General features: G+C 35.4%; 1 protein-coding gene across 1 annotated transcript in view; it reads right to left on the reverse strand.

Moving 5' to 3' along the window:
- LOC127176073 (complement component C8 beta chain) overlaps window positions 1–14,759 on the reverse strand; it is a 48,778-nt gene extending 34,019 nt beyond the window's left edge. The window contains exons 1-2 of the mRNA XM_051127530.1: window positions 14,472–14,759; window positions 5,304–5,636 (exon numbers count right to left, since the gene is read on the reverse strand). Coding sequence (XP_050983487.1) covers window positions 5,304–5,370 — 67 coding nt within the window. The 5' untranslated portion in view covers window positions 5,371–5,636; window positions 14,472–14,759. The remainder of the gene's footprint in view (window positions 1–5,303; window positions 5,637–14,471) is intronic.
- Between the last annotated feature and the right edge of the window lie 5,069 nt (window positions 14,760–19,828).

Consider the following 19,828-nt stretch of genomic DNA (forward strand, 5'->3'; position numbering starts at 1 on the left):
AATTTTAGACATAATTTTCAAAGAAAAGGCATGAGATTCATAATAAAGCTTTAATTGTGCTCTGGTTTGAAAACTGAAACTGCTCTGTTGAAAGCCACTTCTTTGCTCAATATTTTGGGTTATTCTCACATGGCACCATAAATCTTTTGGATGCGTTGAAATGAAAGTAGATCAGTGAATCTCCTAGAGGAGCATGTGTCAGCCGGCAAATGTTCAGCAGTTCTGTGAGAGCAGGACAGATGGCAGCATATGGGGAGGAGGACAAGAGTCTCCAGACACACCAATCTGTCAAGAGACGGTTTAGATTTTGGAGTCCTGACACAGAAACTCATTGACCTTTCAACCCTTGAGAGACAAATTACCAGATACGCCTCATATTTAATGCAGAATATTCAGTATGGCTTATTATGAATCAGGCAATGGCATTCCAAAGAGAAGTTAAGATATTTAGGACATATAGATATGAAATAGTTTTTAGCAAACTTTATTAAAATCAATGTTTTAGTGAGATATCTTTCAACATGTACTAATGCATTATTAAAATCAAAAGTTATTTAATATTTTTATTTTTTTATTTCTATTATTTAACTTCGAGCTAACATTAACACAATAAACAGTTGTGTTTGCATGTTTAGAAAGATGAATACATTAATAAATGCAGTATACAAATATCTATATATAATGCCTATTGTTAGTTAATGCCTTAACAACCTTAACTAATGGGACCTTTTTGTAAAGTGTTACCAACTTAACTAATAGACAGGCAAGGGTTAAATTAATAAAATGTATTTTTAATATTAATATAGCATTGTGTGTCCGAGATTCATTCTACGGGAATATTGATGTTAATCAAAATTATGCATTATAGCACTAATGCAGACATTGACCTTGCAGGAAAATAAATGTACATTTGATCAATCAATCAATCAACCAATGGGAGCTTGTTGTCACTAAATGGTACTTGGTTATTCTGATTTGATCAAAGGAGCCTTAAAGGTTTGAGAACCTCTGCTCAGGATGAAGAGGTCACCAACTGACCACGGTCTACATCTGGACTGATTGCATAAATAAATATTAATTAGTTCCATAAATTAATATTAATTCATGATAACTGATTCACAATCTTGGTAGAATCCAGATTTAGACCTTTGCTTTGCTAATTATGCTTTACTTAGATTTACAATTAATTATTTATATAGAAAATTAAATGAATATATATTTATATATAAACTGATTACAGAAAACATGGAACTGTATTTTAATAATATAAACAGTAAAATAAAATAATAGAATCAAATAGAATAATTTTATGCATTTTTTGCACGTGAATATTTTGCTTGATATCTTGCTTTGCGGTTGTGATTTCTGCTAAATTAATACCTATATTTGTATATTATATATATTGGATACCTTTTTAAAACACATGTCAAAATATCAGCTTTTTAAAATAAACGCTTCACATTTTATGATAATACCAAAAAAAAATTCCAAGTAGACATTTTCACTAATTTTCGAGGTGGACTGCAGTCAACAGGCCTTTCAGGTATCACGTTTAGTGTTTCATCAAGCGTAAATATGATGAAAGTGTCACAGTGTGCTCAACCCAGAGTGATATTTCTGTTTCCATTAATTCAGAAGCCATGGCTCATTTACTACAAGTTTGACATTTAGCCAGAATTGCCATAGGTTACTATGCATGTGTGTGTTTGTGTTGCTTGCATGACAGCTGTGTGTTTGAATCACTTTTCACATGGATTTCTGTCGGTAAGCAGCAGTTGCTATGGAGATGGAAAAAATTCAAGGTTGAGGCAATTTCATTTATCATTTATGGGCAGAGAGAGCAGAACACAGGTATACTGAATCTCTCATCAGAGACAACATCAGAACACAACCGCATCTCAACACAATTATGCTATATTTCTTACAGTTTGGATCCTATGAGGTGAAGATTTTAGTGGTTTTCCAGACTATAACTGACAACCATGCATGCCTGTATATATGTATTTATGTATTTATTTTCCTATAAGAATTTTCATTTGAACACAAATATGGTACCTGTAGAAAAAAAAATATAAGAATATCTACGGTAAACTCAAACTCAAGTGATAAAGATATTAAATATTTCTGTCCTATCAGGTGCAAAGCAAGTCTTTCGTGGAGTACAGTAATATTATTTGGCAGAACAAAGTATTGTAAAATAGTAAAGTAAAATGCACATTTTCATCGTTGAGATGCAGTAATGGGAAAAAATAGATCGTAAGGAAAGATGTTTACCTTAGAATTTATCACTACTTGCGCTGTTTTTGCACAACTGTTTTTGCTTTTACAGTATAATTTGCATGAACAAACACAAGCCAGCTATATGAGGAAATAACATATAATATAGGCATTCTGACAGCTTCTCATCTTCATCTCCCGATTCTCCCTCAATTGAGTTTTTGTCTCAGTTCATCAGCTCCACTCAGACAGATGCACAATGACACAAATGACACACACACAATCCTATGGTTACTGTCAAACATTAGCAACTCCTTATCTTTAACAGTTTCCAAGCACCCTCATTATCAGTCTCACCTAAATACTTAAGCAGATTTTTACTTTTTCCAAAAAAATTTGCTTTTTTAAGTGCTTTTTTAGTGAACTGTCTGAGCCTAAATGCTACAATAAAGTTCACGAAAATTGGAAATAATGGAGAAAATCTTTGCTCTAAAACTGCTTTTATTTTTTGCAGGTGCATCTGCATGTAGCCTAGGTTATTGTGGGCAAACTACCTGCCAGCTTCTGTCAACAAAATATACGGTGCATCACAACCTAAAATAGATCACAGGTCTGTTCCCATTTGTGAACAGATTCTAATTTCAACATCCCATGTTGAAATTAGACTGAAATTTCAACATCTCAACTGAACCTCAAAGGGCAGGTGTGCTCAACTCTGGTCCTGGAGATCGACCTTCCTGCAGAGTTCAGCTCAAACCCTGAACAAACACACCTGAACCAGCTAATTAGTATCTGAAGGAGCACTTGATAATTACAGACAGGTGTGTTTGATCAGGGTTGGAACTAAACTCTGCAGGAAGGTCCATCTCCAGGAATAGGGTTGGGCACCCCTGTCATAGGGCATTAAAAATAAAGATGCCAAAACGAAAGTTCTAAATATCTAATATCTAAAAAGGCATTCAGATATCTTTAATACTTCTTGAGTTACAGGCATGCACACTTTGAAGAAAAACTTGAAAAGTGCTGTTTCCCCATTTTTGAATGGTCACCATTGGCACATAATGCAGCAAAGATAGCTAAATTCAACAGATTTTACAAATATAACTACCAATCCTTGTGTATAAATAACATTATGATGCTGCCATCTTTCTCAGTAAATATTCATCAATGGTATTTAATATTTTGTCTTTCATTACTACATATGTGTATCTTTCTTCAGAAAAAATATTTTTTGAAATTTTGTTGATTTAACACAGAATGACATTACAGTAATCTCTCTAATCTCTCCCTTGTAAATAATTATTTCCCTTGTAAATAATTATTTACAAGAGTTTGTTTTACGTGCATGTCGTGATTATTTACAAGCTCATCTAATCTCTATAATTACAAGTCACGCCAGAACCATTGCTGATGTGTCTCTTCGTTTGCGAAGTTTAACCATAAATAAGATTTCAGAATTGTAATGGAGCTCCATGCCAAGGTGATTATCAATAAATAGCAAATTAAACGTCAGTTTGTGCATCACCCAATGCTACAGTGTGAATTCAGAAGATTTCAGAAGAAACTTCATAGAGTATTGAAAATGACAGTGTGAATATTTCTGTTTCACAGAAGGGGTATTATGCTCTTTTACAAAGCCCCGATTTTGTTTTGGGGGTGTACTAGAACATGCTTTCATGCTTGGTGGTTAATTTACATTATTACAATACCTTTCTACCAGCCTGGCACAAATGGCTTGATTAGTTCCAGGTTTAATGCCTTCAGAAAAATGAAATTTGCTGTGATTGGTTAGCTGTCCCACTGCGCTGTGATTAGCAAACAGCTTAAATGGTGTTTCAGTACTGCCACAAGTTCCGTGTACAACTTTTAGTGCAAGCTAGTTTTAAATATGGATATTTTTCTTACAAAAACACATCGATTCACTACAGTAGGCCTTTATTGACCCACCGCAGCCATGTGAGGCACTTTTTTTATGGATGGATGCACTTTATTTGTCTTGTTTTGGACTGATGAAGAGAAACACTTGTCTACGCCATTCTAAAGCTTGAGAGTGCCAGGATCATTTTTTAATGTAACTCCGACTGGATTTGTCTGAAAGAAGGAAGTCATATACACCTAGGATGCATGGAGATTGAGTACATAATACGCTACATTAGTGTTGGGTCCTATCGTCAGCCTACCAGATCGCCAATAAATGATATTATTGTGCTAATTTATTTAATTTACATATTTAGTTTCATAGCCCGAAACCAGCTCCAGCACAAGGCTAAAAGCAGCCTAACATTAACATCATTAAAGAACATCATCACTGATTAGCCTAGCCTAGTCTAAGGAGCCGTTCGTTGTAGTTCTTGAAAAGGGATTTTTAAAAAAACAAAATATCTCCCTTTGGAGTGAACTTTGAGATTTGTAACTTTGCAGATCTTTTTTATGCCCAAACATACACACCACACAAAGTGAAAAAGCATAATAGGACCCCTTTAAACAACATGGATGACCACATATAGGTGAATAAATACTTAAATAGTATTCTTAAATCTCTATAAAATGAAACATTTAAAAAATTGGTATACAGTAATCACGAAGGACTTATGAAAATGATGACAAATATGGTCAAAAAAACTATGCAGTGATCCTCAATAGACTTCATTATAAGAATAGAAATTCCTTTTGAAGTGTGAGAGATGGCACATGACAATAGATGTATGGTCAGACTAAGAAAAAAATCGGTAGCACTTTATTTTACAGTCCTGTTCTTCATGTGCATACTATGTACTTATTATAGTAATTACTAGGCAATAACTAGGTACTAACCCTGAACCTACCTCTAAACCTAACCATACCCCATGTAGTAACCTTGTAGTAGCAGTACTTTCTTAGGTAAGCACACTGTAAAAGTACATTTAAGTGCACATTCTGTCAAATAAAGTGCAACTGAAAAAATCAATGTCAGCTTGGTTTTACTGTGCTGTATCTGAATCACATTGGTTACGTAGTGGCATCCAGGTTGGTTTGATGTCAGATGCCATCAGCACCCCATCAGCACCTTCAGCAAAATAAAGATATAAATAAACTTCTGAACTAACCTCGTCTTCTGGACTCCTTCTTGACAGTGAGTTTGACATCTGCTTGAAGTTCTGCCTCTGTTGACATCCTCCCGTGTCTCTGTTCCTCTCAGTAGCATGTGGATGCTTATCCTGTAGGATCCTCTAGTCTTCTGAGGCAAATTTAAAACGCTGACATACTGTCCCAGTCATCTGAGATTTACGTCCAGTATTCAAACCAAAGCAACTGGTTCAGTTAGTGAGATCGTCTGTATTTGTTCTGTATATTGAAGTTTACCAGTCTTCCTCTGATACTTTCGCAGCGGATCCAGTAGCATTATTTTCAATCTGCATCCAAAGTGCTTAGATGATACACTGTGGAGAGACACAAAAATAAAGAGGTGTACAGATGCTGAAATTAAAGTCTTCTCCCAGTCAACTTATAAATGGCTAAGGACCTATTTTCCAATAAATGGTTTTTCTTTACAAAATCGAGCAATTCTGACCAATAAAATAAAGAACATTGCTTTTTGTTCTTCAAAGACTTGAGCGCTTCTGCTGGTGAAGTCATGCATCATTAATAAACAAGCATTCATTTGAAAGAACTGATTGATGAAGGTTAAAGACACGGCTTGTGATCACACTTCTGAAAATGCAGCAGATCAGAACATGTGCATGTCCATCTCCACATCAAACAAAAGGAGAAGGCCTACACTGTCACTCTGAAACAATGTGTTTTATTATGACCATGTCTGACAAAAGACTGATTTAATGTGATGAATGACTGCTCTTTAAACCGCCGTTTAACTAGGTCACCGCACCGCTCAATCTGCTGCTCAAGCACTGCCTCTCATCTGGGTCAGAGCTGACAAGCATTGCTATTGGCCTCTAAACCGCCAGAAAAACACTTCAAATGTGCCTGCTACATTTTTCATTAGGACAAATTTTACAGGATTGTAATCTGCAGTCCAACTGTTACATGGGTTCTGGTTTTGTTATTGTTTCATTTTGATTCGTGCCTTTATTTTGTCATGTGCATTTATTTTGACATTAGTTTTTAATCTTTATCCGTTTATTGTCTTTTCCTGTCTTGACTGTCTCCTGTTGCAGCATTAGTTTCCCTTATATTATAATCATCATGTGTCCTTTATCACTGCCTATCATTCAGTTGAAGAGGTTCTTTGTTTTGATTCTTGATCAAGTTTACCTATTTTACATCATATCATTTTGTGTTTAGTTTAGGTCAAGTCTTTTGTTTTGATTGTGCATGTTTTTGTCATTTGTATGATAAACTGCACTTGGGTTCATCAGCTCTCCTGAGTAGAAGTGTTAAACACCAAAAAACTGTGCAATTTTAGCTGTACTCACTAATGTTTTTTTTTTTTTTTTTAAATCACTGATGCTGTAATGGTTGCGGCTCCATTTTGTATTAATACTTGTTTTTAACCTTTCTAAAAAACAATAATAAAAAAATTCACATTACCAATATAGTTCCAGATGCTTCTGCAGGCAAAAGGCAGTTTTTTAAGCATTCTGTATTCAACACAACCAATTTCTCATCATCACAGCCCTAGATTTTTCCACATCTACCAACCACCGTCTCCACCGCTTGATCAATTTCACAGTGATCTGTACCATCATACAATGCTAATAACTTCACATCAGCATCTGTCACGGCCTCCATCATCTGAAAATCCACAAACAATGGTATAAATTATCACACAGACAATGCTGAGCGCTGTTACAACCTCTAAAAACAACACTGTCCAAAATCTTGTTTTATTTAACTCAACTTTTGTTTAAAAATTAATATATGGCTGGTTTAAAATGAACCCAAATTAGGCTGCAAACTAAAAATCAGACATATAATTACTAGAGGCATCAGCAATAATCAAAAGGTGAACATTTATTAATAAGCTATTTAAAAATATTATTATTTAATTATTTATTCAACTTATTAATAAATGTTAATTTATTAAACATATTAATAATTGTTAATATCCAACCTATTTTGGATTAATTTAAAGCAAGAAATGTAGTAATTTTTAAGCAATAATTGAGTTAAATCAAACGTTTAATCCAGCTGCTGGGTCAAAACAACCCAATCGCTGGGTTTGTCCATATTTCAGCCAGTGCTGGGTTATTTTTAACCTAGCTTTTTTTTTTTTTTTTGTTTTTTGTTTTTTTTGAGTATATAGTTCTTAAACATCAAATGTAAATATTTGTTACCCTGAGGCATTAGTGTGTTTAACATGCATGAACCCTGAAAAGCTCCAGCTTTGACAAGTGACAGACATGTTTATATCTCTGAACATACCTGACAGATCTTTGGTGACACATTCAATGGGAAAACACATAATCAAAACTGAAACCCAGAGCTCACCTCTATTTTAAACTGTTGTTGCTGTTCCATGTTGTTGCATTCCAACAAATGTATTTATTCACAAAAACTGACATGACAAAGATGTATTCACATAATCATGTGTGTTTTTCATGTTTTTAAGCTAAGAAATAAAAAAAAAAAAATCTATTTAATATAAACTATAAAAATAATGTAATATAAAAATCTACACAGATTTTAAAAGAGTTTCTAATAATATGAATGGACCTTTGTATTTAGCAGTTGTGAATTATCCAAATCTAATGAGGTGGGTGAGTTAACAGATTTTATGTGATAACATTAACCTTACATATTGTTACCATTACACATCTGTAAGACAAGTTGATCCCCCAGCATTACTAGTCATAAATCAATTCAGTATATCTCAATTTTAGTTTTGACTAGTAAAAAGGCTTAAGAATTGCAAAGACACCTGCTTAGACAGGTCATAATAATTACATTTTAAAAGAAATAACTAATAAAAATGAGTTTAATATCTTTTTAATATCTTTAATATATTTAATTACTGTTATCAACACATCTAATCTTACTATTGTGCTTATCACTTACAAATATTGTCTCAATAATGGATTTACAACTCATTTCCAAATTACTTGACTAATAAAAATTTTATTTTATTAAAATGTTTTATTATTTACATCACATATCTGCAGTTGAATTGATACTAGTCATATTATTAATCATTCAAAACAGAACTGACAGAATACCACTTTCCTTTTCCAAATCTGGTCTGAAGTAGGCCATTATTGTTATTATTACTATTCACAAAGTAATAAACATTTTTAGCAAATATATCCAGTGTTTATGTTTAGGAAGGATACATGTACAGTGCTGTAATAAAAACATGAAGAGCCAAAATAAGAGCTAAAACTTAAAACTTAACAGAAATTTAAATCAAGGTCAGAAAAAAAAAAAAAAAAAAAATAGCTACTAGTTCATCTTGGTGGTTTTGAGTAGTTAAAACTGGATTACAGCTAGTGATGCATGAAGCATTAAGCTAAATCAGCTTTCCATAGTATACGGTTAATGTGTGCAGTTTAATAAATTCTGTGAAATATCACCAAGGTATTTACACTTTCAATTCTTTTTTTTTTTAAAGGGGTCTTTGGATGCCCATGTTCCACAAGTTGATATGATTCTTTAGGGTCTTAATGAAAAGTCATAATATACTTTGGTTAAAAATTCTCAATGGTAGTGTAAAACACCCTTTTTACCTTGTCAAAATCAGCTCTGCAAAAATCATTCTGATGGATTGTTCCTTTAAATGCAAATGAGCTATGTTCGCCCCGCCCCCCTCTTCTCTCTGTGGAGTGACGAGCCTGTTTACTTTAGCCGCATTTAGCGTGTTTAGCTGCGAAACTAGCATGTTACTTGGAAAGGTGATTGCAGAGATTCACAAAAAAACCCTTATACTCACTTCTGCTGTAGGTGAAGCTGGATCACGAATGATTTGCGTGAACACAGACGCATTTATTTAGATCAGGAGTCGCATTCCCTTCACAAACAAACGTAATCCACAGCATCTTCAGCAGCTCAGATGTCGGAGTAAATGACGACCACTATGTTCATTATTACATCCAGCAACACAACACCTCAATCGCTCAATCAGAGATATTCTTGCATCCCTGCTCCAGCATCGAAACAATGGAGGTCAGACTGTTACAGCTGATGTAGGGCGGGTCTGAGGTAAGACGCTCATGTCAATCAACTATCGTGGGAGCGGCCTCTGAGAATGGCTGGATTTGAAAAAGGGGATATTATTTTTACAGATAAAAAAATATATAATAATGCTGGGTTCAGCTTTCAGGTCATTTTATTGTGTTATTTTTAATATGTTTTACCCAGGTGCTGGGTCATTTTTAATGCTACCCAACCGCTGGGTTGAGCCTGTCTCTGACAAAATAACCCAGCTGCTGAGTTACAGTCAGACTGCAGGCTTTTTGAGTCTTCTGCAGGAGAGAGAGACACTGACACGAGAATTAGCACTATTTCGGTGAAAAGTGATTACAGAGTTGAATGCACTTACATTAAAATAGAATTGCTTTTAATCCAGCATTTTTTAGAGTGTAAGAAAGCCCTTGTAGTTTCATATCTGATGTCTGTGTTTGGCTTCCTAAAGTATCCACCCTTTTTGCCAATATTATAGAGTCACATATTAGAAAAAACAAAGAAGGATTTGCCATTAAGCAGATAATGTTCTACAAAACACTGCACAAGTTGTCATCATGAGAACTGCATCATGCACTGATCTCACCGCTGGATGTAACTGAAAAACATTTGAAAAAACTGTATCAGGAAAAAATGCCTTTCATGAAAAGTCCCTGAACTCTAGTGTTGGTTTCGCCTGACTGAAATTTGCTGAATAAAATTATTGATTTAATGATTAAGTCATATCTCAAGTGATTATAAGCATGCATTTCTTAGCAATATTGTGTTTTAACTTGGGGTTATGTAATAATAAGTGCTTGGCTTGATATGTAAGCGCTTTACTCCATGTTAAAATGCCAGTATCAGTCAGGAGGAGCGATTGTGAGCTAAGGTCATGTGGTGCGCTTCACTAGTAATGAGATCAAGCCTCTGTGTTTCTACAGCATCCTGTCGTTTCCCTGCAGGATCCTCTGTTCACCGTGCATCATGTCTTTCTGTGCTTCTGCTTTACTTTTTCTTTGTGGAAAACTGTGTGAATGAGTAACTCACATATTTGGAGCACAGACAGACCTCCAGCTGTCAAAATGTTTACATTTCTTCATCACTCATAAATGTACAACTTTTCTGTCTTATTAAAAGTCCTACTTCACAACTTAATGTTAAGATGAATCCAAAAAAATCATGGACTAAAACTCATACCATCACAGTTTTAATCATTCATCTATCCTTCAAAATTCCAAACCATTTGTCTTATGCAGGTGAATCATGGAAACAAAAACACAAGTGTCAAAATTTACAAAGAAACAATTTGCTAAAATGAATTTCCAATGCTTAAAAAAATAAATAAATATAGCTAACAACTTAAAAATGCTAATGCAATTCAAATAGAAGTTAACCTGCAGAACATCAAGATAAGCTGCCATTTGGGAAACTACTGGACTACACTTTTGGAGAGATTGAGAACATGTGCCTTGAAGGCAGCTGCTGCTGCTGGAATCCCCAGATGGGGATGCTGGACTGGGATTGGGTATAGAAATCCACTGAGAACAGACAAAGTTCTCAGACTAATGAGTCTAAAGCAGTGTTTCCCAAGCCTGTTCCTGGAGGCATCAACAGTACATGTTCCTGATGTCTTGCTTATCCAATGTTTTGATTACAATTATCTTAGCTGTCTTTCTTTTTGGTATATTTTGTGAGGCTCTATCCTCTCAAAATTATTGGTAGATTAATTGCATTAACTGCTTTGAATATTTTTAATGTCTTAAACTGTTGATATTAACCACAGAAATAAATGTTATCTTCCCAGTGCTAGTTTTAAGTGTAAAGTGTAAATAAATTAAGTGTAAATATACAGTGCACAGCATAAATGAGTACACCCCCTCTAAGTAAATATAAAATATGTATTTTCTTAATGATCACTAATATAATTTAAGGAAAGATGGCAACATTTAAATGTATTAACATATACTTAATAAAAACAACAAAATATATGCCAATATTTCCTGTAAGATAAGTAAATTAGCCCATTTTGTTTAAAAGAAGGACTACAGAAATGAGTACACCCTAGATTTAATTCAGCAAATGTATAATATTCTAGTACTTAGTATGTCCTCCAGAACTTTAAGTATACTGCTCTGACTCTTCTTGGCAATGAGTGTGCAAGTTCATGACAATTTTTTTTACATCTGTCCTGTTTAACTCCTGGAGGACGACCTCCTTAAATGCCCTGGTCTTTAATGGGTAGTTTTGCTCAGCTCATCTCTACAGAATCCCCAACAGCTGCTCAGAAAAAATGCCCAATTAATGCAGAGAATAAGGGGAGTGTAGCATCTTCAGTTTCAGTTTTTTGCATTACATCACACAGTGGTGTGTGAATTCATAACAACGTTGATAAAGCACAACTTCCTCACATCTTCAGCACTCATACATCCCAATATGAGGAGCATTACTACCACTGAACATCACTGTGGGAACCAGGCACGTCTCACTGTACTCCTCCTCTAGCAACACTAGAACATTTTGGATGCTTTTTTTATCCAAAATGATTGGTCCCTTGAGACCAGAGTATGAAGTCCCAGAAGTCTATATTTTGTAAATATGGGCCTTGGAAGAGGTTAAATGAGTTTATTGTGCTTTAGCTACAGTAGGTGATTCTAGTGGTGACAACAACCATCCATGTCACTTCTACAGGCTGCGTCATACTCTGTGAGATAAAGTGTCAGTCTTTTCATAGCTTTTGCTGGCTCTGAGACACTTGCATGGTATTTCTCCTGCTCTTTTTCTACCAAAAATTCACTCATCACTAAATGAAAACTTAAAGTGAAGACCTGATTATTTCAGAAGCCTTGTCACAAGTCCATTGTTCTTGAATGTTGGTGTTACTTCTGCTATATTTTCACACTTAAAACAATCATTTGGTATTCCTCTTGTCCTCTTTTATGCTAAGTCACCTGGCTGTTTTCTCCCAAGTGGTTCCATTGCTGCCAGCATTAAGTCTGAGTATGATTTAGTAGGCTATAAAACACTTTTAACTGTCAGGAAATTACTTGTCTTTAAAAGTTTTGGTTCAGTATATTTACCTGTTGATCAAAACTTGCCTTAAACCTGTACACACATTTTTTTGTTTGTCTTTTTATTCAGTAACTTCCCAAAGGGTGTACTCATTTTTGCAACACAACATTTTATCACTTTGATAAGAAAATCTTATTTTGCTGAATAATTTTCACATTCTTTTTCGGTAATTGATCAAGCAGGCTTGTTGGAACATTATATCTCCAAAGAATCCTAACATGTCATCTATGTTAGGTGTAATTGCTGAATTTGTTACATTTTAGAGGGGGTGTACTCATTTATGCTCTGCACTGTATTTGCTTGAAAAATGGATGACAAAAGTGACTTAACGTGTTACAAGAACAGTCTCCCTAAAGCAAGCTGATTTTAGGGGTCATGCTCAGCTGGTGATGCTGTAGGTCTTAGCTCGTTTCTCAGACTTGTTAAAATGTTGAATTTGTAAAACATATGGTGACATTATTACTGATGTTTTGTCCAGTGCCTTTATATAATGATGTTTTTTTTCCCTCTTGGCAAATTATGAACACTTGGCCAGCAACATCTGCCATGTACTATAATTGTCCTGTATTATAATATGTCCTGTATTTCAGTCCGTGAGTAGCAAATCATCATAGAATGATTTCTGAAAGATCATGTGACACTGAAAACTGAAGTAATGATGCTGAAAATTAATCATTAATCACAGGAGAATACATTTTTAATTACATTTCAAAATATGTTTTTAAAAAAGGCATTTTAGGTAGTTTTTTACTGTTTTTGATCAAAATCAATAAAATCAGTGATGTTTATGGTCAAATGACAAACTTTAAGAAGTGAATGGAGACTAAAAGTGAAACTTTTGTGAGACTACAAAAAAAAGACAACAATTAAGTGTCCAGGAGAACATTAAACCTCACATTTATGCATGTAGGACAAAATATTATGATAATGTGTTTTGAGCATTTTCAAAAAACTGTCTTTATGAATAAGTTATTAAATAAACTGATTTGTTCAAAATCAATGAATCATCTTAATTTTTACACATTGTACAACCAAAGCTGAGATGCATCTGTCTGTCAGCATGCTGAAGCTATTTGTTTACCTACTTCAGAAAAAAGCGCTATATATTCATTAACACCCTACTACTGAGAAATGCCATGTAGCTTTTCAGTAGCCAGCTTGTAATTCACCATGTCTCACTGAAAATGAATAATGTCTGTTCACTTTCTTGCAGCAAATCACTGTCATTGTCAACCCCCTTATTCTATTGAAAATAATTGAAATCATTTGTCAAAGTGATATTTAATTATAATGTGGCCAAAGACCTGAAACAAGCCAAGCATCAACATGACATTATTGCTTTATTATTTCATTTTACCAGCATCACTTATTCATATCTACCGTAATGTTTGTATACCATTTTGTATATTGAGTCTTAGTCTATTATTTAAGCATCAGCTGGACCAATGCACTTTGAAAGCATGTTCAGATGAAGCTCATCTTTTTTCATGCAAGTCTGATAAGATCTCAACCCCCTTCATCAAAAACCACAGTTCATCTAGCATTCAAGCCAAAATTCAGGAAAAAAAAAAAAAAGATGTGGTTTTGCATTGAGCTGGCAGTTTTCACATAATAGTTTAATTATTCACATCAACGTGTAGCGTTTGCACAGAGTGACTGACTGATTTACAAAATGCCTATCAGGAGATCACACATCATCTTAAGTTACCAGTGTATAGTTCCCATTCGGGTATATTCATAGATTAATAAAACCAATATAGTCCTGAGGATTCTGTACCAAGTAAGTTATACAGAATGCCATGCTCAGGTTTTATTTTCAGAACGTACAGGAAAAACGTTGGGTGACAAAATAAAAAAAAAAATGTTTTAACGGGCAGTTAATACACATCAACATTCTCCTCCATACCTGTTTGACAGAAATCATCTAGAATTCAACCATGAAAAAATGACTCGCTTTAAATACGTAAATACGCAAAAATACGCATAACCGCACTTCACTCAAATAAAAAGCAACATTTTGACTTTAAAACTTGATGCGTTTTATATTTGAACGCTGCGCACCTGTAACAGCAAACGTTGCGGCTACTCACCTACTGCCAAACGTCGCGCTTACTTCCAATGAATCGCCTTTATTCCAACCGTTATCGGTGTCCAGCAGCTCCCATGGTCAAATGATGAGTTAAATCCAGTTCAGCGCATCTGCATGTAAAACGCAGACTGAACAAGTGCCAGCATGTTAAGTTGCTCAGTTTCAGCCTCTCCGGTCAAAATCCCCCCAAAATACTCGATCGCAATGGCGCTAGACAGAAATCAAATGTTTCTTCTCCAGCAGAATAATCAGCTATGAAGAGAAATGAGGCGATGGGGCGGGAGGAGAGAGACCCCCGTGACAAAATAATTCAAATGCACAGAGGATAATGCGGAGATGAGTGAAGGGGGATGGGAGAGGATTAAGTGGAAATGGGGAATCAGAAGCCCACCCTTACATAGGCTACATAAAACACATGCCCAAATTTTATTTGTATATATTTTTTTGTGTGTGTGTTGTTTTTTAATGTATGTAATGGTGTAATATAGTTGCACAGTGTATAAACTGCTAGGATATTGTTCAGTTTGCTGCCCATCCTAAAATTGGCAGGAGTGATGCAGACAGTGGTCAGTGAAGCGTCCTTTGCTCTCCGGCTGGCTGGCTGTAGTTGGCAGTAGTTAATAGCATTTTAAGACCCTCATTAAAAACGGGATCAGATGCCTAATCTTAATATGCATACAGTGCATTAGTAAGTCATTCTCACACATATATATATATATACAGTGTACTCATTATAATCTGTATTTAATGTTCAAATAAAAATACTAGGGTGTCAGTGAACTCACAATGATTGGTCAGTTCTGTTGTAATATTTGCAATGGCCGTCGCAATGTTTGTCTGATCCAGTTTTTTCACAGCAGACACACATGACCGACATGTGGCTTCTAACATATAAACACTAAGCTAAACATTAACAGATGGATGCAATCCCAGTAATCTGTTTTGTCACTAACAGTGATGTCAGTGTGTTAAGCACATGCTTTTTTGTTTTTCCTGAATGCAGCTGGACCTACCATTTGATTTTTATCATCATCATTTTGAAAATATATTTCAAATGTACTCTCAATAAATGCATAACACTATTTTTTAAAATTTGTGTATTGTTTCTAAAAAAAAAAAATAAAAAATACAATCAATGCCGCAAGCAAAAATGCAATGAATGATTTGATTGTGAGTGAAAAAAAAGCAATTTCCCTAAAAAAATATTAAAAAGCTGCCAAAGTCATATTAGCTTGAAAAATCCTACATTGTTCCTGAAAGTTTATTAAAGCCCATTGTGGACTGTTTCAGGCAATAATTGCATCTTACGAGAAATAAATGAGCAATTTCCTCTTTTTGGCAGTTGTGTCACCCATGTGAATAATCAGTCTATTCAAACTCATCTACACTGTGAAATTGTCATTGACGAAAAGGAACTGACCCTTGACTTTTGCTCTTTGTTCCAATTCAGAGTGGCTGTGTTTTACAAAAACAGGGTGTATGGCACATTTTTAGCTTGCCATACACAACCTAAAGCAGCTTACACTGTTTAATAGGAATTATTATGAGCTGAGAACCTTACGAGCTCCTGATCATTTTTAAACATGTTGAAAAAATTAAGGGAATCGGCTTGAATTTGTGCTTTTAAACGAACTGAATTTATCTAACATTTAAACCTAACTCAATGGGATATTTTTTAACGTGTACCAGAAAGATTAGAGTCAGATATTTAAACTTGCCCAGATAACATAATATAAGTCTCTTAAATGCGACCATTTGGAGAAAAACATCCCTATGGTTTTATTCACATAGCCAAGACATGATTGACATAGCCATTTAGTAATATGGCTCATTGCTCTAGTGAGTTTGGAGGCGACAACCTCACTAGAACAACCATGCACATAAATTACAGCATCATCTGCATACAGCTGACATTCTACATCAGGACAAACAGAAAGCAAGAGCGGTCCAAGAACGAATCCCTGTGGAACACCCTGTAGTAGTATTAAAATCAGAGGAATTGACACTATAAACTTTCACATATTGTGTTCTTCTTCTTAAATATGACTCCAGCCATTGATTGAAAAGTATCAATTTATTAAGAAGGTACTGAATGGTTTTGCTGATTTAGCGCATTTAGAGCAGGACATACCTTTGGACACAAATGCTGCTTCAGAAGTTATTTGCTTATAGGGTAGCGAGTCCTGCCTAAGCTTTCGAATACAGCCTTCATATGCCCCCCTCATCTAACACACCTGCTTGAACGCATCAGTGGAGACTTAAGACCTGAATTGATATTTGTGATAAAGGACACACTCAGAAGGTGCAGTGGTGAGGGGCCTTCAGGACACGTTTAGGAAACACTGACCTAGTGTGACATTTCACTTGAAGCCCAGCAGCCTCGTCTGACCCTTTCTGGTGGGCAGCAGCAGTTGAATGCAAAACAATCATTTCAGCTTACTGCAGTAGCAGTTTTGTTGAATTTGGAAGGACAGTGGCTCAATCTGAGAAAAAAGGGAAGCATACTTTGTTATACATACACAAAAAGTAATAATATATGCCATTTAGGAATTAATATAGACATTTTAGGTGCTGAAATGTATATTTAAGTTACTTATGTGCACTTATATGTGACGTTGTGTAGATTTTTAAAAGGTTCCCCCCAAGTGACACCTTTTGTGCATTTTATTTCTGTGAGTGTACTGTAGAGACTGATAGGTGGATACTGTATATTTCCACAGTTCTTGTGGATTTAGAGAGTCTCAGGTTCATATAATAATCCCACAGTGACTCTGATGGTCACCAGCCCACGTCAGCCAATGTTGGGCCATCGATGACTGTCAGCATCAAATTTTGGCGTGTGTCCACACCATTGGCCCTAGTTGGACTCATTCTGTGGCTTTAGGTTAATTAAAGGAGAAGTCCACTTCCAGAACAAAAAATTACAGATAATTTACTCACCACCTTGTCATCCAAGATGTTCACATCTTTCTTTCTTCGGTTGATAAGAAATCATGTTTCTTGAGGAAAACATTGACGATTTTTTCTTCATATAGTGGACTTCAGTGGTGCCCCCAAGTTTGAACTTTCAAAATGCAGTTTAAATGCAGCTTCAAATGGCTCTAATGCTGGGCTCATTTTTGAAACAAATTGACAATTTATTTACTTTTTAACCTCAAACACTCGTCTTGTCTCGTCTCTGCAATGTGTATGTGCATGCATGTCAGTACAGTTAGGGTATGTCGAAAAACTCCCGTCTCATGTTCTTCTTCAACATCAAAATCGTCCTACATTGCTGTTTTACCTTTTTGGTAAAGAGTGTTTGATCTTCTCTGTATTTTCACTTTGTAAACACTGGGTTGGTACTTCTGCAGCAATGTAGGACGATTTTGAAGTTGGGAAAGAAAACAAGGTGAGAGTTTTTCAATATATACCCTAACTGTATTGACTGCATTGAACCGGAAAAAAACGAGTTTACACAGACTTAGACACAACGAGTGTTTGAGGTTAAAAAGTATATAAATTGTCAATTTGTTTCAAAAATGACAGATCGTTTTGTTAGATAAGACCTTTCTTCCTCGGCTGGGATCATTTAGAGCCATTTGAAGCTGCATTTAAACTGCATGTTGGAAGTTCAAACTTGGGGGCACCATTGAAGTCCACTATATGGAGAAAATTCAATGATTTTTTTCTTAAGAAACATAATTTCTTATCGAGAAAGAAAGAAAGACATGAACGTCTTGGATGACAAGGGGGTGAGTACATTATCTGTAAATTTTTGTTCTAGAAGTGGACTTCTCCTTTAAGCATGTTGAAGGCGCATCTGAGCCATCGATGAGAAAAATCACCCTGATCTGCTTAGCGAGCCAGTACATGAGAAGAAAAACTGTGACAAACTGTGAAAAAGTGACGAAAGCCAGCAAATGTCAGAGTCACAAGAACTAATTTTACACCTTCATCTTCTCTGAGCATTTCAGTATGCCAATATTTTCATAATTACATGGTTGCCTAATGAATAAATTGATCAACATGATTCAAAATGGCAAGGAAGTGTTGCTTTTTTACACTACCCACAGTCCTAGTTCCCGTTTCCTTTTTTGAATGACAAATTTAGACTACTGCAACCTACTGGTATGGAAAGTTATTTTCTCTCATGCAGGCACAAATTGTATGTGCTAGTTGGCCATTGGCTGTAGTCTTTGCAGTGTGCTTTGTACGTGCGCAGTGTACGTTTTGATCCAGACACAGGTGACATGAGGCAACAACACAGTCAGCTTTAGTCACCACTAGATCTTTGATGTTGGCTTGGTGTGTCACAGCCTTCATTCTAAGCACCTCATGTTGTTCTGTCAGCTCCTTTTTTGAGAAACCTCTAAAGATTTACAGTACTCCAAACTTCCTTTCCACATTTCCCCATATTTCTGAGAGGACTGACTGCAGTCCACATACATACTGGTAGATTGCATCAGATTCTTCACATGTTGGATCTGGCTCAAGATGACATACCATACCACTCTGAATTCATTTGATCACAGGGTCATTGGATTGATCTATTAGCTCAGTAAGTACCTCTCCCACCATTGCCTGATGAAAGAGGAAATGATGTTTCTGAAAATCATTTTTTACACTTCACACCTCCCCGTCCCTAAAGATCTCTCAGCTCCTGGCAGTGAATGACAGGGGTGTTTATTCTGTGATCCATGTTATGGCTTTTAGGAGTGGATTTGTAAGAGAAACACTAGTAAGCCTCTTTCCTGCCAGTTTTAATGGCAGATTAAAGTACTAGTTAATGCTGAAATGTCACAGTGAAAGGTTAGGGCACAATTTACATTTTATAAGTGACATACTCTGCAAGCAAGTACATGCTAGATAATGATATTGCTGGAAATAACATGCATTTGGACATGTTGCATTATAATGCAACTTGATACAAGCTAGGTAATCGATTTATTTATTTATGCATATATTTAAGCTACAGTGCAATTTTTTGTAACAAATAAACTAAATTTACCAAGCAAGTATATAAATCCATTTTCCACAAGTTGATATGATTCTTTAGGGTCTTAATGAAAAGTCTATAATATACTTTGATTAAAAATTCTCAATGGTAGTGTAAAACAACACCCTTTTTACCTTGTCAAAATGAGCTCTGCAAAAAAATTATCCTGTTCTGGTCGAGGTTGCTTTAAATGTTAATGAGCTCTGCTTGCCCCGCCCCTCTCTTCTCTCTGTGGAGTGACGAGCCTGTTTACTTTAGCCGCGTTTAGCTGCTAAACTTGCTAACTAGCATGTTATTAGGAAAGGCAATCGCAAAGATTCATAAAAAAACCCTTAAACTCACTTCTGCTGTAAGTGAAGCTGGATCACAAATGATTCGCG

Source organism: Labeo rohita, chromosome 2 (assembly GCF_022985175.1).
Source record: "Labeo rohita strain BAU-BD-2019 chromosome 2, IGBB_LRoh.1.0, whole genome shotgun sequence".
NCBI classification, from domain to species: domain Eukaryota; kingdom Metazoa; phylum Chordata; class Actinopteri; order Cypriniformes; family Cyprinidae; genus Labeo; species Labeo rohita.